Source organism: Phaseolus vulgaris, chromosome 8 (assembly GCF_051622355.1).
Source record: "Phaseolus vulgaris cultivar YP4 chromosome 8, ASM5162235v1, whole genome shotgun sequence".
Taxonomy (NCBI): Eukaryota; Viridiplantae; Streptophyta; class Magnoliopsida; order Fabales; family Fabaceae; genus Phaseolus; species Phaseolus vulgaris.
The window spans coordinates 25,013,960-25,038,014 of NC_143505.1; the positions used below are offsets into that span (position 1 = coordinate 25,013,960).

Sequence of the window (24,055 nt, forward strand, 5' to 3'; positions counted from 1 at the left end):
AAACTGGATTTGAGCTAATATGAAGAGCAGCCTGATTATCACATATAAATGTCATTTGAGTGACCTCTCCAAATTGCAATTCTTTAAGTAACTGTTTAAGCCAAATAAGCTCACAAGTAGCCGAGGCCATAGCTCTCTATTCTGTTTCTGCACTAGATCTTGCCACAACACTTTGTTTCTTGCTCTTCCAAGAGATCAAGTTATCACCAATGGACACACAATAACCGGAAGTTGATCTTCTATCAGATGAAGATCCTGCCAATCAGCATCTGAATAACAAACGACTTTAGTATGGTTATTATGACCATATAACAAATCTTTTCCAGGAGAGCCTTTAATGTACTTCACTATACGAATGACTGCATTCCAATGATCTTCACATGGAGAATTAAGAAATTGACTCACCACACTACTTGCAAAGGAAATATCAGGATGAGTAATAGTGAGATAGTTCAATTTTCCAACTAATGTCCTGTACTTCTCAGGATCTAAAAGAGGCTCCCCCTGATTGGGTAGAAGCTTGACATTGGGATCCATGGGAGTATCAACAGATTTCTAATTCATCAACCCAATTTCCTCCAAAATATCCAATGCGTGTTTTCTTTGAGAGATAACAATACCAATATTGGATTGTGCTACCTCAATCCCCAAGAAATATCTGAGTTTGCCAAGATCTTGGTCTGAAGGTGTTGTTTTACTTGTGAGATACCATGGTGATCATTGCCTGTAAGAACAATGTCATCAACATATACTACAAGATAGATACACCCAACACTAGAGTGACGATAAAAAACTAAATGATCTGCTTCACTGCGAGTCATACCAAACTGTTGAACAACATTGCTAAATTTTCCAAACCAAGCCCTAGGAGATTGCTTGAGGCCATATAAGGATTTGCGAAGACAACATACCAATCCAGAAGACTCCCCCTGAGCAACAAAACTGGGAGGTTGCTCCATAGAAATCTCTCCCTGCAAATCCCCATTAAGAAGAGCATTTTTGACATCCATTTGATAAAGAGGTCATTGTTGAATAGCAGCCATAGCTATGAATAAGCGAACAAAAGCCATCTTTGCCACTGGAGAAAAAGTATCACCATAGTCTAAACCAAAAATTTGGATATAACCCTTAGCCACAAGACGAGCTTTGAGACTATCAATAGTACCCTCAGAACCAACTTTGATAGCAAAAATCCACCTGCAACCAACAACAGATTTCCTAGATGGTAGAGGAACAAGTTCCCAAGTTTCATTATTCTGAAGTGCATTCATTTCATCAAGCATGGCCTGACGCCAGACAGGATGAGCTAAGGCATCACCTGCAAATTTGGAATGGATACAGAAGAAATAGACGAAAGACAAGTATAAAAGGGTTGAGATAGTCTATGGTAACTCAAAGCAATATAATGTGGAGAGGGATTACAGGTAGAACGTATACCTTTACGGATAGCAATAAGAAGATCAGGTTCAATTGTCGGAAGTTCAACTATCGGAGCCGGAGGGGGATGAGGTGTTGGCACTAGAATAGAGTCAAATGATGGACGATGAGACGTTTGACGACGACTATACACTTGAAGAGTTGATGGCGATGGTGAATCGTTAGGTGCACTAGGCACAACAAGAGGAATATTAGCTTCATTAGATGAAGACATTGAAGGAGAAGGACAAGACTTAAAGTGACATATGCTGAAATAAAATAACGGTTTAAAGAAGGTGAGAAACATTTTTATCCTTTTTGTGATCTAGTGAACCCTAAAAAGACACATTTGTGTGACTTAAGAGATAATTTATCAAGACCAGGACTAAAATTATGAACAAAGCATGTGGACCCAAAAACTTTGGGAGGTAAAGAGTGGAGAAGGTCATGTGGAAATAAAATAGAATGAAGAATTTTGTTATCTAAAACTGAAGATCGCATGCGATTAATGAGATAACATGCACTAAGAACATCACCCCAAAAACGCTGAGGAACATCACCATTGATTATAATAGTACGAGTTGTTTCAACAAGATGTCTATTCTTGCGCTCAGCTACACTATTTTGTTGAGGTGTATAAGCACATGAAGTTTGATGAAGAATACCATGAGAAGCCATAAAATTTTTAAAAGAATGAGAAAGATAGTCACGTCCATTATCACTGCGCAAAATTTGAATGGAAATTCCAAATGGATTTTTAATTTCATTGTAAAATATTTGATATATAGAAAACAACTCATAACGGTTTTTCATTAAGAATACCCAAGTACATCTTGAATATTATCAATAAAAGTAACAAAATACTGAAATCCTAAGTTAGACTTAATACGACTTGGTCCCGAAATGTCAGCGTGAACTAAGGCAAAAGGAGATGAAGCACGTTGTGAGACACTACTAGAAAAAGAACTATGACTGTGCTTCCCTAACTGACATGACTCACACGATAAAGTAGACACATTAGACAAACTTGGAACAAGCTGCTGCATCTTGGCAAGACTAGGATGACCCAACCGAGCATGAATGAAATGATAGAAAATACAGAATTATATCTTGATTCAGACTTTTTAGAAAATGATGTGAAATGTTTTTGTAGTTGACACGACTCATTCTAATGTCTGAAGTCAACTCAGATCAAGGAGTATTTTTTTTAAAACAAATTTGACAAGTGAGGATGTTCGATACGATCATGTAAAAGTTTTGGAGGATAAGATGCAAAAAAGGACACATGAGGATTAGTTTTCAAAATAGTATAAACCTCTAGAAAGGAATTGGTGGTTGAACAATTTAAAAACTTGGTTACTTGACTTAAAGTGATAAGATTGAAAGAGCAAGCAGGAACAAAAAGAACAAATTTTAAGGAAGGAGAAATGAAAACTTGACCAACTCCCTGGGGAGAAATTTTAGAATCATTGAATAAAGTTATGAAATGAGGATTTTTTGGAAAAGGAAGGGAGGAGAACAAAGAGGTATTACTAGAAATTTGATAAGAGAGAAGTACCTGAGTCAATTATCCATGTGCTTTGACTTTCCATGGATTATGAGATGCAAGCTTTTGACAAGTTGGGATTTGCAAATGATTGTGCCAAGTTATTAGATTTCAACCTCAGATATTCTTCATTAGAGAATTTGGGTTTAGCAGCTTCAGTTTTAGAGATATTGGCTGCCTTGTCAGGAAAGCCGTGTAGAGAGAAGCAATTCTCTTGAACATGATTCATTCTCAATACAGTAAGTGCATCTAGGAATTTCTCACGAACATTATCATTATGAGAAGTACAAATAGAACCACCAAATTTTAAACTTCATTATAAATGAACTGAAATATGGAAAACAACTTAGAGTGATCTCCTTAAGAACAACCAAGTATATCGAGAATAGTACTGCTGATGAAAGTTATAAAATACTAAAATCCTATGCTAGACTTAAGACGACTCGAGCTTAAATATTCAAGCAAACTAAAACAGAACGACTAGGAATGTGGGCTTGGACTTTGAAAGTAGGCCCAAGTTTTGGAGATTGTATGAGAGGAGAAATGCTGAGGTGGCAAAGGGTGTAACATATGGGGAGGAAGTGAGGAGTGAGGATAAGTTAATGTGGAAATCTGTTATGGCCTAGAGGTGCTATCCTAACTGGAGGAGCTTGTTGTTCAGCAGTAGGAATCAGCATCCTGCTGTATTTTTGTTTTCCTTTATGAAATAATACATATATTCTGTCATTTTGCTGTTTATTCTTCTACTTTTTGGGTCTCTAACAGGTTCTCTTTGAAAAACTTGTTTTTCAACAAGAATAAACTGTCCTATCTGTATACTAGGTCAAAAGGCAGGAACTAAAACATTGATTTTCTTTCTATGTAATAGCTAGTTCATTCTGAAAGAGACAATAATAGTTCTGACAACCCTAGGGTTTTATTCATTATATCACTTAGCTCATGCAGTATAATTCATGTTTTCCACATTGCTTTTTGCTCTTTCAGGCCAGTGGTAAACTACTTATTCTGGACCAACTTCTTCAGAAATTACATTATTCTGGACACCGTGTTCTTCTTTTTGCTCAGATGACCCATACACTTGATATTTTGCAAGTAAGACTACCGGGGTTAAGTGCCTTATATTAGTTACAGGACTATATTGATGAATTTTTTTTATTCTCATATAGGATTTTCTGGAGTTGCGGAAGTATTCTTATGAGCGTCTTGATGGATCAATTAGGGCTGAGGAGCGCTTTGCTGCTATAAGAAGTTTCAGTGGCACATCAGTTAATACATGCTTGACTTCTGAAGCTGACCAAAATGGAGCGTTTGTGTTTATGATCTCAACACGAGCAGGGGGAGTTGGTTTGAATCTTGTAGCTGCTGATACTGTGAGTTCTGAGAATCTTTCAACCTACTTCGAATTGGAACCTGATTACTGATTTATTTACTTTCTTTTTCTAAAAGAAATATTGTATGTGTATAAAATGATGGTTCTTTCTATGGTTTCTATTTGTTTAATTGACTTCTGTCCCTGGTTGCTGTCTTCTTTTTGCATCTAAATATGACAGTCCATGGGGTCTTCATGGCTGTGAATTTTGATTCGTCTTGACTGAATATATATGTCGTTCATATAGATTTTTTTTAAATCAAGGTAAAGAATGCTATTTTATCACTATCAAGTTATAATCCTATATAAACTAGCATCACAACCTCTATCAATCATATGAAAAATTCCTTATATTATTAATAAAAAGGAAAGGGAAAAATATAACTGCGAGATCAAACCAAAGCCACTATGAACACCCTTCCACCAAACGAAAACTAAATTCCTAATACCACGGTTAGCTAAACTATTGGCATACTCATTACCTTAAAAAATATGGAAAATTCTAAACTTTATCCCTTTTACCAAATGTATTGGCATTTGGCACTGTGCCATTTGTTCCTCAACCTCCAAGGTACCAACGTATTATTACTGAAAGAATGTACAGTGAGCAAATAATGTTTCAATCCAAACGGAATTCCAGCCCTTCGGACTAGCTATCCTATAAGCTCAGCTTCAAAGCCAGGATCAACCTAAGAAGACTAGAGAAATGACCTCTACCTTAGAGTTTGTTGAAATATAGGTGTAAATATGGCACATTTACTGTACAATAAATATATATTTGTTTGTAAGAAATCCCTAAAATTAAGGGATTGAGATTAGGAGTTTATTTGGTAGAATTTGCTCTAGATTTATTTGTCTGGAGATTTATTTCCTTTTATTAGGATTTTGTTCTTGCTTTAAATATCAATGTATTGTTTCTTTTTGAGGTCAAGAAAAGTAATGCAATAATTATTTCTTACTATCTACATATTTTTCACACAGTATGAGAGCTCTTGGTTATTACCACTTATAGCCTTCATTGCCATTTTATCTTCAAGAGTGTGCAACCTTAATTATTGTTGTTTTCTCTTTGTAAAATCACCCATTAAACACTCAGTTGCTGATTTGCTGTATCTCTATGATGTCTCATCCAAAGTCAATAGAGGGAGGATTCAATATCGCGGAGATAAAAAGATTGAAAGACTTACTAGGAACACTTGAAAAATCTTATTTCCGTAAAAAACTAACATGATCTCAATTGCTTTGCAATATTTTCTCCATCTTTGTGGGTTTTCCAGGAGCAGGACTCGGGAGGAGGATTGGACTTGCTAAGGAAATAAATGGACTTCACTACCTAGACCATCTCAAGAATCCAAAGCTGACCAACCCATGTCTCTACTCAACACATCAAATAAAGACACTCTTTGGTTATGCCACTGTTGCTTAGAACATCCCTAATTTCCTGTTTTATAAATTATGTTCCCCATCTAGATACCTCAATCCTGCATTGTAAGGCTTGTGAGTTACCTAAACACACTCGTGTATTTTTTCTTATTAGCAATAATAGAAGCTCACAACCTTTCCAATTAATTTGTAGTGATATATGGGGACCATCTACTATACCTAATATCTGTGAGGCGCGTTGATTTGTAATCTTTATTGATGACTACACTATGATTACTTGTCTCTACGTGCTTAGACAAAAATCTGATGTGAGCACTATGTATTCCCTTTTTTCATTCAATGATTCAAAATCAATTCAGGGTCAACATAAAAAGATTTAGGTTTGACAATGCTAGGGATTATTGCAACCAAATTGCGTCTACTTATTTGCAATCCAAAGGGATTATTCATGACACTTCATGTGTTTACTCCTCAACAGAAGGTAGAGGCAAAGAGGAAAAATAGGCACTTGCTTAACACATCAGAGCACTCCTCTTCCAAGGGAAAGTTCCAAAAAATTGAGTAGAAGTTGTCCTCACTGCTACATATATGGTAAATAGACTTCCTTCAGATATAATAGAGAACAAAAGTTCTCTTGAAACCCTAAATTTTTTTTCCCTCACATCGAGATCTCAAATGGCCACAACCAAAATGGAGATAAACTTGATCCTCGACTTGTGAGATGTCTCTTTCTTGGTTATTTTGCAAGTCAAACACGCTACAAGTGTTACATTATATCCCTTCATTTAAAGGACATGATGGAGGATTCTGTTTTGATGTGTCTTATAACAGACCAATAAAGGCAGGGTGTATGCTGGTTCAGGGTTCTTTTTGCAGGAAACAAAAACTGTGTTTTTTATGTGGTGTTTTGGTTGGTGTGGAAATCCCAAGTGTGTTTGCTTATCAACTAGTGGTCTCTCATGTGGATGGTAGCAGTAGAGGTTGTGGTGGGGATTCAGACATGTTGGGGGATGTAAGTCGAAGTTGTAAACTCCAACCAATCTAAGTGCGAGATGGACCCTGGCAAGTAGGAAGTTGGTTTCTGATAAAAGTGAGCTTAAAAGGAGCAAACAGGGGGAAGCCAAAGTCCAAAAAGGAGTGAATGGAAGATGCTGCATTTAAGTGATTAATTCTTTGACAAGTGCGACAATCGTGCCATTGCAAGCTGGGTAGAAGGAATGTCAATGAGGTGGTGAAGATAACCAATATTTTGGTGTATTTTGATGGTTTTGTAGCTGCAGTTTGCAGTGCTTATAGCATTCCAATACTAGCACGGTGCTAGCTGGAATAGGATGTCTAGCTTATGCAGCAAACATTATCTATCTATTGCTTCTGGGGTGTTTGTTCATCTCTTTATTCTTGGAGATTCTTAATGTGGTTTGGTTATGTAAAAGGGTTGGGATACCCCTTTTGTATCCCTCTTAATTTAATTTCATTCTTTGCTGATAAAAAAAAAAAATATCCCTTCATTTAAAAAACTATATATCTTCATTAGTGTCACCTTCACTAAAACTAAATCTTTTTCCTCCAATGCTGGTTCCCAAGAAGTTCTTTCTGAAGATTGTGCGACCACCTTGAAACCGTTTGTTATGTCATATACTCGAACTAAACCCTCCAAAAATGAACCTACGACTTATAAACTGAAACAATAATATCATTGATACTACTGAATGCAATCAGAAAATACTGCAGCAGTTAGAAATTCAACCTCAAGAGTTAGTACCTATAAGTTTTCCAAGATTCAACGACATCTACCCAAGGAAGAGTATTCAAGACATGTGGCATGTCCATGAATCCATTCCAAGTTCTGAACCTAAACCTATAGACAATGTTGAACTAGAAACTAAGGACACTCTCAACTCTCCAAATGACCCTGATCTGTCAATACCCATAAGAAAAGGTACCAGAAACTGGACAGAACAACCTCATTATTCTTTATCAATTTATGCTTCGCTTGATAGATTACTGATGAGCCATATGAGATTCATTGTTGGTTTGAATTTTATTGTTGTCCCTAACACTGTTACTGAAGCTTTGACAAAGAAAGAATGGAGAGATGCCATGAAAGTGGAGAAGGCTGCATTGGGAAAGAATAGTACTTGCAAAATTGTTGACAAACCCAAAGAAAAGTAAATAATATTGTTGGTTGCGAATGGATATTCAAATTAAAATATAAGGTGGATGGGTCTATTCAAAGGTACAAATCAAAGTTGGTCGGCAAGGGATACACTCAAGCTTATGGAATAGACTATCAAGAGACTTTTGCACTAGTTGCTAAGATGAATACGGTAGGGATTATTTTTTTCCTTAGCTGCCCATTTTGATCAAAAAATTCTACAATATGATGATAAAAATGTCTTTCTCCATGGAGACCTAGAAGAAGAAATCTACATGAATATTCTATCTGGGTTTGAAGGAGATAGAAAAAAATAAAGTGTGTAAACTGCGGAGGGCTCTTTATGGAAGGAAACAGTCTCCTAGAGTTTGGTTTGGAAGTTTCACGAAATCTATGAAGGAATTTAGCTACAAAAATAGTCAAGGAGATCACACTTTGTTCACTAAATGTTCAGGGAAAGAGGAGGTAACGGTTCTTTAAGTTTAAGTTGGTGATATTATAATGACTAGAAATGATGAAAGAGAGAGAAGGAGGAATCGAAGCAGAGACTAGTCCAGGAATTTGAATGAAAAGAGTTAACAAGGTTCTCTTGTTGATAAAAGATCAACAACTGCATATTGTACTTTTTTAGGTGGGAACTTAGTGACATGGAGAAGCAAAATGTGATAGCAAGATCATCAGTTGAATCAGAATTCAGGTCCATGGCACAAGAGTTATGTGAGCTATTGTGGCTAAAAATGATGTTAGATGGCTTGAAGATTAATTTGGAGGGACCGCTCTTTTGTGATAATAGTCAGCAATAGACATTGCGCATAAAACAAAACATATAGAAATAGATAGACACTTCATTAAGGAAAAAATAGAAGAAGCTTCAGTATGCATGTCATTACTGTAAAGGGTAGAGTTCTCTATATATCCTCTTGTACTGATTTACATTGATTTAATTCAATCAAGATCTTTTTCTTCTCATATAGCTAACCCTTTTCAAGTGATTAATTTTGAATGGTTAAAATTAGTCTCATATAACAAATGGTTATTTGAACCAAATTATAGCTGGTTATGAAAACTGGTTGTATATTGAAATTAATAAGTTATTTTGGACTTTAAAAAATAGTTTCAACCTTTAAAATTGATTTTAATAAAAAAAACACAATTATTGATGAATAAAACCAGTAGTCAAAACTTATTTTTACAACCAGTTATATATCCATGATTGGTTATTAAGGTGGTAAGGAGTGTAAGACTGGGTGTAGGGTCGGTCTGTGCTCTCAGTAATTTTTTCTGCTATCATTTACATTTCCATCCTATAAGGAGCATTGAATATGTTATCTGTTTGTCATTTTTGTTTTTGTTATTACTTGGTCATGCTTGGGTTAAGAGAGGATATTAAAAATGTTCATAACTTTTTCCTACTATTTGTTTTGGTTCTTAACATGGTGGACCGTTTTTTAAAACATTGCAAATAAGCTCTTCCAACCAGACCTATTGTCTTGTTATTTTCTTAAACATGAATTTCATGTTTGTCATCTTAGAGGTGAACATATGGTTGTGATATGCACTAGCATGTTTGGAAACCATCCCAGAAATATGGGAGAATGAAAAGTAACCTTTTAAGTGAACCATCAAATTCATCGGAATAGGACTCTTGTTTCTTTAACTGACTGGTTTAGCATTGTAAGTTTAAGTTATCATCTGCAAGTTTAAAATATGTGACAATTTACTATTTCATGTCATTCTCTAGGTTATATTCTACGAACAAGATTGGAATCCTCAGGTGGACAAGCAAGCTCTGCAGAGAGCACATAGAATTGGCCAGATGAACCATGTGTTGTGCATAAACCTTGTTACAGAGAAGACAGTAGAGGAAGTATGTTTGTGTTTGTTATAAGTTTTTATTTTGTGATAATGTAGGTATTACATATACTATAGGAATTCATGTTACACTGTAGGTAATTATGAGGAGGGCAGAGAGAAAATTGCGTCTAAGCATCAATGTTATTGGTGATAACATTCTCAAACATGACGATGAAGAAACATCTGATGTTGGAACTGGTGATTTGAAATCCATCATATTTGGGTTACATATGTTAGATCCCAGTGAGATCATCGATGGAAATCATGGGGATATAAACTTACCAGAAATTAGTCTTATGGCTGACAAGGTGCTTGCCTTGCGTGGAGAACAAATACTTGAGAAGGATGAAAGGAAATTTGAGGTCAATCCAAGAATCATTTTACAAGGTCATGATGTTAAGGAAGGAGGTACTACTTCTCTCTCTCATGATCTAGGTCTTGACGAGGCTTCATATCTTTCTTGGGTTAAAAATTTTGAGGAAGTGTCTAAGTCAAGTTGCAACTCAATGATGGACTGGAGGAGCAGAAGAAACCTAGAAGAGGAAAAGAATCTAAAACTTGAGTCTGCAAGGAAGAAGGCAGAGGAAAAGAAGCTATCTAGGTGGAAAGCTCTTGGATATCAATCGTTGAATGTAAAAGACACTCTCACCCAAACAGACAATGACATCACATCAGCTACTGGGTCAGTTCATTTTGTGTATGGAGATTGTACAGCTCCATCAAATGTTTGTTCATCTGAACCTGTTATGATTTTCAGGTCAACCTTTTTATTTGCCTCACTGCAGCTTTTGGCTCTAATGTCTAAGCTTTCTGTTTGAGCTTTCTTTGGTTTTTGTAGCATTCTCTGTTGCATGATAAACATTTTATAGTAAAACTGTAGATTCTTTTCTTGTTTGATTTCCTAATTATTCCCAATCCCAAGGAGATTTTGGAAGCATTTTGCAGATTCACTATTGTTGAGCATTATTGTATATAGACTTTAGGATAGGATAGGCCCTTTTTTCTAAATAGATTTTTTTTTTCTTTATTTCCTTATGTTAAGCTCCCAGTAAGCTTTACTGTAGGCAAGAAGTTACTGGCATAAGTCTATAATGTAAATATTGAGAAAGAAGACAAGAGAACATTGGAGAGATAGGTGCAAAAGAACTATACAATCTTGTAGCTTGAAATGTTTAATCCTAGGTGTAAAATGATGTGTTGAGATCGTATGATGACTAATACTATAGATATAGATATGGCCAATGTAAATATTGGAGATCCCAAATCAACTAAATATATAGTTAACTTATAGTATGTGTATGTAAGTTCCCAAATCCCAAAACCCACGTAAGAAAAATGAACACAACCTAAACATGGAATAAAGGAAATTGGTGTCTATATGGAAAAAATCCAAACTAAGACAAGGAGGCATAATAGAGTACCAAAAGAGTATGCAATACTCGCATCAAAATGATTTTCAATAAACACTAAAAGTAACTAGGTTAGAACAAACCTATGTTCTTTTCACGGAATCATTAGTCATTAACAATCACATTTAAGCGTAAGAATTGCAACATAAACATAGGGGATTTTTACTTAGAGTTGAAACAGAAATTTGAATTTGAAAATAAGAAACAAAATTGAGAAGCAAAATTATGAAATATAAAACACACAATTCTTCATTTGGATTCAATGATCAACTAAATGTGGAACTGTAGTGAAGAATTGGGTCCTAGGCTTTCAAGCTTCCATGGAAGAATGCATGATCCTTGATGATAATGAACAATGCATGAAAAATAGAAGACGAACATAATAGAATATAAAAGACAAGGAGATAAAAGAGAAAAAATAAGAGAAAAAGAAAGAGCTCTCAAATCTAAAAATAGAAAAATGTATTAAAAGTTCCTATTAAGAGCTTGATTAGTCTATTTATAGGCTTTGATTAGTGATAGAATGGGCCTTAATTGTAGTTCTGAGAATTGTTTTGACATCAAAATTATATAAGATTTCAGAATCTGTCTTAACTTCTGAAAATCCTAAAAAAATACCTGGATGTTCTAAAATATGAAAGTAAAACATTTATGTCAAACAAGCCCAAAGTTGAAAGAAAGAAATAGATGAAATGTATTTCTAAGATGTATTTACAAATGAGATTACAGTCTCAATTTATAGACTATTTACAACCTAATTAAGGAAAAAAAATAAGAGGCAATGAAAGCAAGAAATAATAGGTAATTAAAGTTATACAAATCAAATCACTAAAAGATATCAAATTTGTCCTAATAAATAGAGAATGAAATTTGCACTTAATTACGGAATAATTATCTCTTAATTATGCAACACTCCCCCTCAAGTTGGTGAATGTATATCTATCATTCCCAACTTGCAAAGATCTTTGAACTGTTTTGTGGGAAGTCCCTTAGTAAACATATTTGCCAATTGGAGTCTTGAAGGGATGTACTCGGTGGCTATAAGACCATTATCCAACTTCTCCTTTATGAAATGTCGGTCTATCTCTACGTGTTTTGTTCGGTCATGTTGAACTGGATTGTGTGCAATACTGTTGGAGATCCCACATCGACTAGAGATTAGAGCCTTTCATTGTATATAAGTGGGTGCAAACCTCAACCCTATGAGCCGGTTTTATGGGGTTGAGTTAGGCTTAAAGTCCACTTCGTAACATGGTATCAGAGCCATTTTCGAGCCTATCCTAGCGAGTATTTGTTGGGCCTATCGTGCCACCCGCTATCGGGTCGCTATCGGACCACCCATAATATATAATCCCACGCACGAGTTGGCAGTCTCGGCGTGAGGGGGTGTGTTGGAGATCCCACATCGACTAGAGATTAGAGCCTTTCATTGTATATAAGTGGGTGCAAACCTCAACCCTATGAGCCGGTTTTATGGGGTTGAGTTAGGCTTAAAGTCCACTTCGTAACAAATACTTATGGCAAAGTTATTATCACGCACCAAACCTATAGGAGCTTCATATATTTTTTTGAGATCATCTAGTATGATTTTCATCCATAATAGTTCACAAACCCCTTGAACCATGACTCTAAATTTTGCTTGTGCACTTGACTTTGCTACTACATTTTGTTTCTTGCTCCTCCATGTCACTAGATTTCCACCCAGAAACATGCAATAGCCTGTGGTGGATCTCCTATCAACAATTGATCCTGCATAGTCAGCATCAGTTTATATTTTCATGGATAAGTTTTCCCCTATTTTGAATAGCAATCCTTACTCTGGTCAAAAGTGTCCTCATAATCGATGCCATAGGTTCTAGTATACCGTTTTGCAACCAACCATTTGTTGAGAAGTGTCCACCAAGTTAATTCATGTACAACTCCATTTTTCTGAAGGAACTTGGAAAGGTTTTGGTTCACATATTCTCTTCCATTATCAGAATGCAATCTCTTAATTGGACTTTCAAATTGTCTTTGAACCATTCTGTAAAAATTTACAAAGAAGTGAAAAACTTTAGACTTATCTTTCATGAGGAATAGCCAGGTAAACCGAGTACAATCATCAATAAATTAAACAAACCATTTTGCACCCGAGATATTAGGAATAGGTGAAGGTCCCCATACATCTGAATGAATAAGATCAAAAGGTTTAAAATTTTATTACCATTGGGAAGAAAAGTTGTTTGATGGTGTTTAGCAAACTGACAAAGATCACAATGAAAAGACTCAGAGTATGAAGCCATATGTGAGAGAATGACCAAGATTCAAGGCCTTGCTGGAGATTAGAAGTGTGTGTCTGTAGTCTAGCACACTTTTTATTTTCTTCATGCTGTAAATAATATAACCCACCTTGCTCTTTAGCAATTCCAATAGTCTTCCTCGTGGCAAGATCGTGAAAAACACAATGGGAATGAAAAAATACCATTGCACAATTTAAATCTTGGATAACCTTTTGAATAGACAGTAGGTTATTGGATAGTTTGGGAACATGAAACACATTTTTTAAAGGAAAGGAAGGTTGAAGGTGGATGTTACCACGACCAGTAACGGGGGTATTGGAACCGTTAGCAACAGTAATATATTGGTTACCAGATAAAGCAGTGTAGGATGAAAATAAGAGGAATAAGGTGTCATATGATCAATAGCACCAGAGTCTATAATCCAAATATTTTTAGTACTAGAAGCACTAAAGGATAAGAAACTAGAACCGTTACCACTCATAGTTTAGGAACAATAGCTAGATGTCTTACTAAGAGAGTCCATGAGAACTGAAAACCCTACTGAGCTTTGCAAATTGACAAAATTTGGCCCCGTTCACAAAAAAAAGTTCACCATGAAAACTTTCTGGCAGCGGTTTCCGGCTGTCGGTGCGGTTTCCGACAGTGATGGATGGTGGTGGGCGGCGGTGGCGGTCAGTGGCAGTGACCGTCAATGGTGCAAGGTGGTGGTCAATGGAGAAAAGTGAAGGGAAAAAAACCATTGCAGCAATTAAGGTTGCCCAGAAAAAATAATTGCAACAATGAAGGCTACTCAGAAAGATAACTGCAGCAATGAAAAAGGCTGCTAAAAAAAGGATTGCATAAAGGGTCTCCCAAATTAGGAGTTCTAATACCAAGTTGAAAGTTGAAAGAAATGAAATGTATTTTTAAGATGTATTTCCAAATGTGATTACAGTTTCAATTTATAGACTATTATTTACAACCTAATTAAGGAAAATTAATATGTAATGAAAGAGCGAAATAATAGGTAATTAAAGATATACAAATCAAATCACTAAAAGATATCAAATCTGTCCTAATAAATAGAGAATGAAATTTGCACTTAATTACAGAATAATTATCTCCTAATTTTGCAACACCCAATTTATTACAATGGATAGAAAATGCTAAAGATACACAAAATGAAACATCAAAAGTCAATTAAAGGTACAATAAACTAAAGAAAGACAGTATGGTAATAAAAAAATTAAGATTAGAAGTATCACATGCTCCAATAACTGTGATTCACAAATTTTTTTGTGTTGACGAAGTCATTCATTTTATATAGTCTGGTTTTACAGTTGTGTTGACACCTCTGGACATTGGGGTCACGGTGGAATGTTTGATGCACTGTCCAAACTTTCTACAAGCATTGGTGATGCATATGAACAGGCTTCTGAACATGGGGATCTGCATCTTGGTGATCTGCATCTTATAAGGCTTGATGGTGAGCACTAAAGTGATTCAAAATAATTATGTTGAGTCTATATAGATTGAATACATGATGCTTCACGCCAGTGAATATATGTCAACCCTGGCCTACAAGTGGGCAACCTTCCTTGCATTTTTGTAGCAAAACAGAAATTTTCTCAATTATTATATAACAGTCTGTTTCAGTGTCTGGATGTTATCGCCTATTACAATTTTTCACATTGTGCAAGAATACATTGTCTTATTCTGTTTGGTAGTTTCAGTGAAGTAGTTCAGGCTTTGTTAGTGAAATATTGATCTCCAAAATAACTAATGCTGACTGCTGAACTTCCATGAAAGGTGTTTACCTACTGTTGTCTGGAGTATTTGTGTATCCTCTGAAAGGTGGGGTGGGACTTGTTTCTGTTAATACAAACTTCACGATGAATTATGTGATTATGTTCGTTAATGATCTCCAAATTAACTAGTGCTGACTGCTGAACTTCCAGTAAAGGTGAGTATTTGTGTATCCTATCCTATGAAAGGTGGGGTGGGGTGAGGCGGGGCTTTTTTGTGTACTACAAACTACGTGATGAATTATGTGATTAAGTTCTTTTTATGTTAGAAAATGCAACATTACCCAGTCAGGTTTAGTGTCTTTGGAGTATTGGTACGTTTGACTGGATTATTTAGGGGAAATTGCTTCCTTTTTTAGATTCTGACTGATGCATTATGAACTGTTTTATACAAAAATAAGCTAGCTTAGATTTACTTATTTTCTGTTCAAAACAGCTTATAGTAAATAATTTCTTAAGAGCTTTTCTTGCATCTGTTTAATCTGTTAAGTGGACAATATGTGTGTATGGTTGTTGCCGCTATATTGGTGCCTTGTTACTTGTAGATGGCTGTGAAGAACAAGATATGGATGGAAATACTCCCAAGATTGTTGCTTTAGCTGTGGTTCAGTCATATAATCTAAGGCGCAAAATTCCACGAAGTGAAATCTCACTTCCCCATTTGGAAAGCTGCTTATCAAAGGCAGCATTCTCAGCCGCTCAGAATTCTGGTAACATGCTTCCACATTTACTTAATTAATATTTAATCTTCCATTTCCTTTTATAATTTATTATATTGTTGTTTTCTTTGATTATTGCATACATGCATGTGATCATTAACGATTTTGTTCGAAGCATAATGTATTATATTCTAAAGTTTTGGGATTTGATTAATATTAATTGGGATTTAATTAGTTAGGATTTAATTAGTAATTTCTATCATTTATCATTTATCTTTAGTTGGGATTTAATTAGTTAGGATTTAATTAGTAGTTTCTATCATTTATCATTTATCTTTAGTTGGAATTTAATTAGTTGGGATTTAACTAGTTAGGATTTAATTAATAGTTTCTATAATTTATCATTTATCTTTAGTTGGGATTTAATTAGTAGTTTCTATCACTTATCTCTATCATTTGTAATCTTTAGTACTCTATAAATAGAGTATTGATCTATTATTTGAGATATGAATAAATATATGCACCTTTCCTCAATTCTCTATCATTGTTCTTGTTTTTGGTATAATCGGAAGCGACCTAGGGTTTCCGTTGTCCAAAGCCTAATCGCTCTTCGAAATCTCTTACGAGAGGACCTAGACGCTTGTACACACGATCACTCATATCAATTGGTATCAGCTAGGACCTTCCAGTACTTTCAATGGTAGATTCAACACGCTCCGCTCAAGCTGGTAAGGAGATAGAAGATCGAATCTCCCAAAGGATGGATAATAGGTTGATGGAACTCGCGAATACGTTGAAGGAAACCTTACTCTTTCTATGAAAGACACCATGCAGGAATTACTTACTCAATCTCGAGGTGAAGGCCCCCCTGGGCTCTCAAATGACAACATGTCATGTGGACCACGAACGGGATCTTCTTATGTTTGTGGCACGAGGTTGGCACGCATTGAGTTCCCCAGATTCAATGGAGAAAATGTTAATCAGTGGATTTATCAATGCGAAAAATTATTTTTTTTCATTGACAAGACTCCAAACGAATTCAAGGTACAATTGGCAATTGTGCATTTAGAAGGCAAGGCCTTGCAATGGCATACCGCACTTATGAAATTCGGTTTAGATATTGATGCACCTTCGTGGCCAAGATTCACGAAAAGTCTAATCGAGTGGTTTGGTTCAATTGGCGATGATCCCATGGTTGCGTTGATGTGTCTACGACAAAAGAATTCAGTTGATGCCTATCATGAAGAGTTCGATTCAATCATTACAAGATTGAAGTTATCTAATGATCATATTCTTAGTTGCTTCCTTGGGGGATTAAAGAAAGAAATCCAAATGATGGTATGAATGTTCCAACCTACGTCTCTACAATATGCATTTACTTTGGCCGGGACGTATGAAGCAGCCAATTCCAGCAATTCGATGGTCAAATTCCACAGGGGAGTCTTAGGTCCAGCCCTAGTGCCTCCTAAACCCATACGCCACTTAACGCCGGAGTTCATAGCAGAACATAGAGCCCAAGGCCTTTGTTATTTTTGTGATGAACCCTACACAATGGAGCACTGTAGGGTACACAAGAAATTACAGCTTCACGTCATGGAGATGGAGGAAAAAGATGAGTCACAGGATAATCCTCCCAGTGACGCGACTGAATTATTGCAATGGAAGGAGCCACAAATCTCAGTCAACGCATTAACAGGGGTGGCTGGGTTCAGAACTATGAGAATACCTGGATATCATAAAAAACAACCTTTACATATTCTCATTGATAGTGGCAACACTCATAATTTCTTCGATACCCAAATGGCTCAAAAATATGGGTGCGTAATTGATACAATTGCCCCTTTGAATGTCGTGGTAGCAGATGGGTCAAAGATAAAGATATCTCCCGTGGTAAAACATTTTAGTTGGACAATTCAGCACATAACTTTTACTGCTGATATGCTCCTCCTTCCTTTGGGGTGTTGCGATTTAGTGTTGGGAATTAAGTGGCTCATAACATTGGGTGATATTTTATGGAATTTCGACAAACTCATTATGGACTTCAATGTACAAGGAAGGCGACATGTTCTACGTGGCTCTATGGCCTATAAGATTAAACCTGCACACAAGCAATAGTTGAGTATTGAAGGTGTGCATTTATCTATGGTGCACATTGGTGCAGAGGAGATGTTGTTGCATTCCTTGACTACACATGCTGCACAAAAGGAGATTCCAACTGAGATCGCGAATCTATTACAAGAATTTCTAGATGTCTTTCAGGAACCACAATAATTAGCACCTTTTCGACCAGACCATGATCATCATATTTCATTGATTCAGGGAGTTAATTTCGTCAACAAACGGCCTTACAGATATGCCACAAACCAAAAAGATATTATTGACCAACTTATACATGAATATTTGCAATTCGAAATTATTCAGGAAAGTTGCAGCCCTTACGCCAGTCCCGTGGTTCTTGTGGGCAAAAAAGATGGCTCATGGAGACTTTGTGTTGATTATAGAGATTTAAATAAAGGCACAGTCAAGAACAAATTTCCCATTCCCTTAGTTGATGATTTACTGGATGAATTAGCAGGATCTACTGTTTTTTTGAAAATTGATTTACGTGCAGGATATAATCAAGTTCGGATGAATCCCGACGATGTGTGGAAGACAACTTTTAGAACACACTCGGGACATTATGAATACCTGGTGATGCCATTTGGACTCACCAACTTCCCGTCTACATTCCAAGGATTAATGAACTCCATTTTTCAGAGGTTTTTAAGGAAATTTTTGCTGGTGTTTTTAGATGATATTCTAGTCTACAACAAAAACATAACAAAGCACATACAACATCTAAAAGAAGTGTTGCAGACTCTCCGTATCCATTCTCTTTTTGCCAAGAGATCTAAATTCTATTTTGTTGTTCCCGAAGTGGAGTACTTAGGCCATATTATTAATGCACAGAGAGTTTCCACGAACTCCAACAAAGTTGTTGCCATGGTAAGCAGACCTCTACCACGAACCTCAAAACAATTAAGAGGGTTTTGGCCTTATTGCTAATCCCTCAACTGATATGTTTAAGGACAATTTCATTTGGTGTGAGAGGGTTGAACAAGCTTTTCACGACCTTAAGAAGATGATGAGCAGCACTCCCGTTTTAGCACTACCTGATTTCTCAAAAGTCTTTGTTGTGGAAGTAGATGCTTCCGGGCAAGGCGTGGGAGCAATATTGATGCAAGACCACCATCCCATGTATATTAGTAGAATTTTTAACCTTCAACAACAAGCTTATTCGACGAACAAAAAGGAGTTGGTGGGAGTAGTCTTTGCAGTGCAAAAATGGCGACATTACCTGTTGAATCGTCATTTTACTATCAAGACAGATCATTACAGCCTTAAATACATCTTAGATCAAAGGTGGACCACCGAATTTCAACAAAAATGGCTAGTCAAGCTAATGGAATTTGATTTCACAATAGAATATCGACGAGGAAAAGAAAATGTTGTGGCTAATGCACTATCTCGAAAGGACGTAGTGGAATGCAAAGGTTTAATTACCTTGCAACTACAATCTGAGTTAATACAGGAGGTACAACAATCATGGATTACAGATATTCACTTACAGAAACTCATAACAGAGTTAAAGGCGAATACAAGTTCCCATAAACATTATACATGGGAAAACAATGAACTTAGAAGAAAAGGCAAGCTGGTGGTAGGGATAGATGGGACATTGAGAAAGAAGATTTTGCAATGGCTACATGCCTCAGCGGAGGGAGGTCATTCGGGTATGAATGCAACGGTGAAAAGGGTCAAGGCAGTGGTTTATTGGAAAGCCCTAAATAAAGATATCAAACATTTTATCCAACGGTGTTCTGTGTGTCAGCAAAATAAATATGACACCACTGCTACTCCAGACCTTCTATAACCTCTACCCATTCCATAGACCATTTGGCAGCTCATCACCACGGATTTCATAGAAGGCTTGCCGCATTCAAAAGGTAAACAAGTAATTTTTGTGGTGGTAGACAGGCTGAGCAAAGCTGCCCATTTTATGGCCCTAACTCACCCATATACGACTGAGCAAAGCCTAATCGCTCTTCAAAATCTCTTACAAGAGGACCTAGACGCTTGTACACACGATCACTCATATCATAATGGTCTAAGTTAATGTTTATGAATAATTTGCATTTAATTACTGAATTGTTTTGCCCCTGCTGCAATACCTTGATCTTACATATTTATCATGTATCATATCGATCATATAAGAGAATACAAAACCTGAAAGGGAAATTATATCCACTGATGTTTCGAAGTGCAGCTTAATCGCACTATTGTGATATGAACGATCGTGTGTAGAAGCGTCTAGGTCATCTCGTAAGAGATTTCGAAGAACGATTAGGCTTTGGACAAAGGGAACCTTTAGGTGGCTTCCGATTATACCAAGATCAAAAACAATGATAGAGAATTGAGAAAAGGAAACAAACTGCATATATTATTCATATATCAAATAATAGTTCAATACTTTATTTATAGAGTACTAAATATCATAAAATCCTAATAAAATCTTAACTAATTAAATAAATGATAAAATCCTAACTAATTAAATAAATGATAAAATCCTAATAAAATAAATAAATGATAAAATCCTAACTAATTAAATCTTAACAACCCCATAATAATATTAATCAAATCCCAAAACTTTAGCATATAACAATGCCCTCCCCTCAACAACATTCTTACCCTCAAGAATGGAACAATGGTACTTCGTCTTCAAATGAAATTATCCTTCTTAAGCATATCAGGTGTAGCAATGGCGTCATACCCACGAACAAATCTTCTATAATATCCAGCTAAGCCCAAAAACCTTCTTAATTTTTTTAAGGTTTGTGGTAGAGCCCAGCTTACCATGACATTCAAATGGGCAATCGTATCAATTATGCACCCATATTTTTTATCCATTTGGGTATCTAAGAAATTATAAGTGCTGCCACTATCAATGAGAATATGTAAAGGTCGTTTTTGTTGATATCCAACTATTCTCATAGTTCTGAACCCAACCACTATGGTTAATGCGTTGACTGAGATTTGTGGCTCCTTCCTTTGCAATAATTCAGTCACATCACTGGGAGGACTATCATATGAGTCATCTTCCTCCATCTCCACATTGATTGAAGCAGACGACAATATAGGGACTGGTGTTGGATCCAAGACTCCCCTGAGGAATTTGGCCATCAAATTGCTTGAATTATTTCCTTCATACGTCCTGGCCAAGGTAAACACATGTTGTAGAGACTGAGGTCGGAACATGCTTACCAACATCTGGATTTCTTTCTTTAATCCACCAAGGAAGCACCTTAGAATATGATCATCAGATAACTTCAATCTTGTAATGATTGAATTGAACTCTTCATGATAGGCATCAACTGAAGTCTTTTGTCGTATACGCAACAACTCAACCATGGGATCATCGCCAATTGCACCAAACCCCATGTTGTCATTGGAGAGGCCATGGGGCCCTTCTTCTTGAAATTGAGTAAGTAATTCCTGCATGGTGTCTTTCATAGAAAGAGTCAAGGTTTCCTTCAACGTATTCGCGAGTTCCCGAAACTTATTATCCATCCTTTGGGAGATTCGATCTTCCATCTCCTTAGCAGCTTGAGCGAAGCGTGTTGAATCTGCCATTGAAAGTACTGGAAGGTCCTAGCTGATACCAATTGATATGAACGATCGTGTGTAGAAGCGTCTAGGTCATGTCGTAAGAGATTTCGAAGAACGATTAGGCTTTGGACAAAGGGAACCTTTAGGTGGCTTCCGATTATACCAAGATCAAGAACAATGATAGAGAATTGAGAAAAGGAAACAAACTGCATATATTATTCATATATCAAATAATAGTTCAATACTTTATTTATAGAGTACTAAATATCATAAAATCCTAATAAAATCTTAACTAATTAAATAAATGATAAAATCCTAACTAATTAAATAAATGATAAAATCCTAATAAAATAAATAAATGATAAAATCCTAACTAATTAAATCTTAACAACCCCATAATAATATTAATCAAATCCCACAACTTTAGCATATAACATATTGTTAAGTAATCTTTATCTCGTTATTGTTAGGAAAAATGTTTGGGAAAAGCAATTCCTATAGGTTACGCTGTATCTGAGTTTTTTTTTTCAGTCGAGATGGTGTACATTCAATTCAATTTAAGTTGGAGAGGTGTTTGCCTTTTACCCTTTTTTTTCTGTTTGTGGCTTGGAAATCATTCTTCAGAAATTCAGCTACAAGTTCTTTCTGACAATTACTTCAAAACAATATCTGTTAGTCTATGATTATAATTTTAGTTGACAATTGAAACATACTGATACAAAATTCTTTTAATCATTGTGTAAAGCATCAATACACATGCCACGAATTGGTTATCAAGATGGATCTGATCGTTCTGAGTGGTACACAATAGAACGACTCCTCAGAAAATATGCTTCCATTTACAACATTAATATATATGTGTAATGCTCTCTCACTCTCTCCATCCATGCTCACACATCATCAGATTTATGTGAACATATATTTATTTGGATACACTATCTTCAATTTCTTACAGATATTATTATCGAAGATCAAGTTAAGGCTCTAGGCTTTCTCACTTCCTAAACTCTCATGAGGAGACAGCTGAAGACGTGTTGTTGTAGTAAGGAGTTCTGTATGTACACATCCATGCGTATAATAAAGGCAATTTAGACTATTACTCCTTCTAGACTCAAATGTATGTAAAAGAAAATATGTAATGTGGATTTAAATTAAATAGATTTCAATTTCCTAAATCCTCGTTAATATTGCTATTTCAAAATTATTTATTTTAAAACGTAATCATCATCCTCAATAAAAATATTTCAGGGTAATGTACGAAATATACCTCTCAATTATTTGAAAACAAAATTAATATATAAATTAAATCACTAATGTTTGACCATGTAAAAGTAGTTAAATGATTACTCTTTGTATGCTCTTCTCATATCGGTTCTCTCTCTCTATTTCTCTTTACGTTTGATTAATATTCATGTACAATTAATCATTATTTATTTTTACTTTTGAATTATTAAACATTTAAAATTAATTTTCTAATTATTTAATATTATTTATAATTTTTACCAAAATTAATTTCGAATTATTAAATTTTTAAAGAGTACATAATATTGAAATTTTAAAATTTCAAAAAATAAATTTTGTTTGAAGGAAATTAACTTTTCTATTCAAACTAAATTTGAAACTTAAAATTTTGAAGTCTAAACTAGTTATTTATAGTATAAATGAATTTAAAATAAATAATTTAATTTCAAAATTTTAAATTTTTTGCAATCTATTTTTTTTTCTTTTCAAACAATCATCACACAAACACTCCTTTAAGATGGTTCAAATTTATAATATATAAGTACTTTTAGCTACATAAATTTTAAATAAATTGGAATTTAGAATAAATATATAATTATAAACACATAATATTGAAGTATAAAAAGTTTAAAACATCATTTAAAATGTTATTGTATGGTGGAAACTAATTTTCCATCCAAACTAAATTTGAAGTGTAGGAAATTCTAGCTCCAAGTGCATCTGGCGCGTGAGGTGACTTCCGGGGTGCCAACTCATGCGCCCCAACCTCTAGTCACTCGCCCTGGGAGTGTATCTACCTTCCTCTCGCACCATGCACATGGTTCACCCCGGGCATGACCCTCTCATGGGTCGTATCGATCCCGGGGGTCTCCCTGAGGTGGCATGGGTACTTCACGAGTCAGGTTACTCCCTACTGGTACTAGAACTGTGGCCCTGAAGCCATCTTTCTCTTCTCCTTGTTACTGTTCTGGGCTGTCGGACCTGAGACCTCCGAGCGGTGTCGCCCCCTCCAAGGTCTTTCCTTCCCATGGGTATCTGGGGGTAACACCGTCGACGTCTCACCTTGGCTATGTCTTGCCTTGGCGACGCCTTTGCATGGTGACGCCTTCTCTTGGCGACGCTTTTGCATGACGACGCCTTCTCTTGGTGCCGCCTTAGTGAGGCGACGCCTTCCCCTAGCAATGTCTTATCTTGGCAACGCCTCAAGGTCCCATCATACGTTGACTTTGACTTTGACTTTGACTTTGGTCGATGCCCCGGGACGGAACGGTACACAAGCCCCCCAGTCTTGAGCTGATAACTTGTTCTCAGCG

The 24,055-nt window shown here is 35.9% G+C and overlaps 1 protein-coding gene across 13 annotated transcripts in view; it reads left to right on the plus strand.

Moving 5' to 3' along the window:
* The window catches only part of ASG3 (SNF2 domain-containing protein / helicase domain-containing protein), a 53,624-nt gene extending 30,905 nt beyond the window's left edge, over positions 1-22,719 (plus strand). For 5 of the 13 annotated variants that reach the window (XM_090293858.1, XM_090293852.1, XM_090293853.1 and 2 more), the window contains 8 exons: positions 3,947-4,054; positions 4,129-4,332; positions 9,611-9,736; positions 9,819-10,480; positions 14,731-14,876; positions 15,741-15,905; positions 22,246-22,360; positions 22,456-22,719. In XM_090293858.1, coding sequence (XP_090149984.1) covers positions 3,947-4,054; positions 4,129-4,332; positions 9,611-9,736; positions 9,819-10,480; positions 14,731-14,876; positions 15,741-15,905; positions 22,246-22,360; positions 22,456-22,480 — 1,551 coding nt within the window. In that variant the 3' untranslated portion in view covers positions 22,481-22,719. Of the gene's footprint in view, positions 1-3,946; positions 4,055-4,128; positions 4,333-5,608; positions 5,738-9,610; positions 9,737-9,818; positions 10,481-14,730; positions 14,877-15,199; positions 15,354-15,740; positions 15,906-22,245; positions 22,365-22,455 lie in introns of those variants that run through there. The other 8 variants (XM_090293854.1, XM_090293855.1, XR_016514824.1 and 5 more) reach the window with 6 other exon arrangements.
* The last annotated feature ends 1,336 nt before the right edge of the window (positions 22,720-24,055 follow it).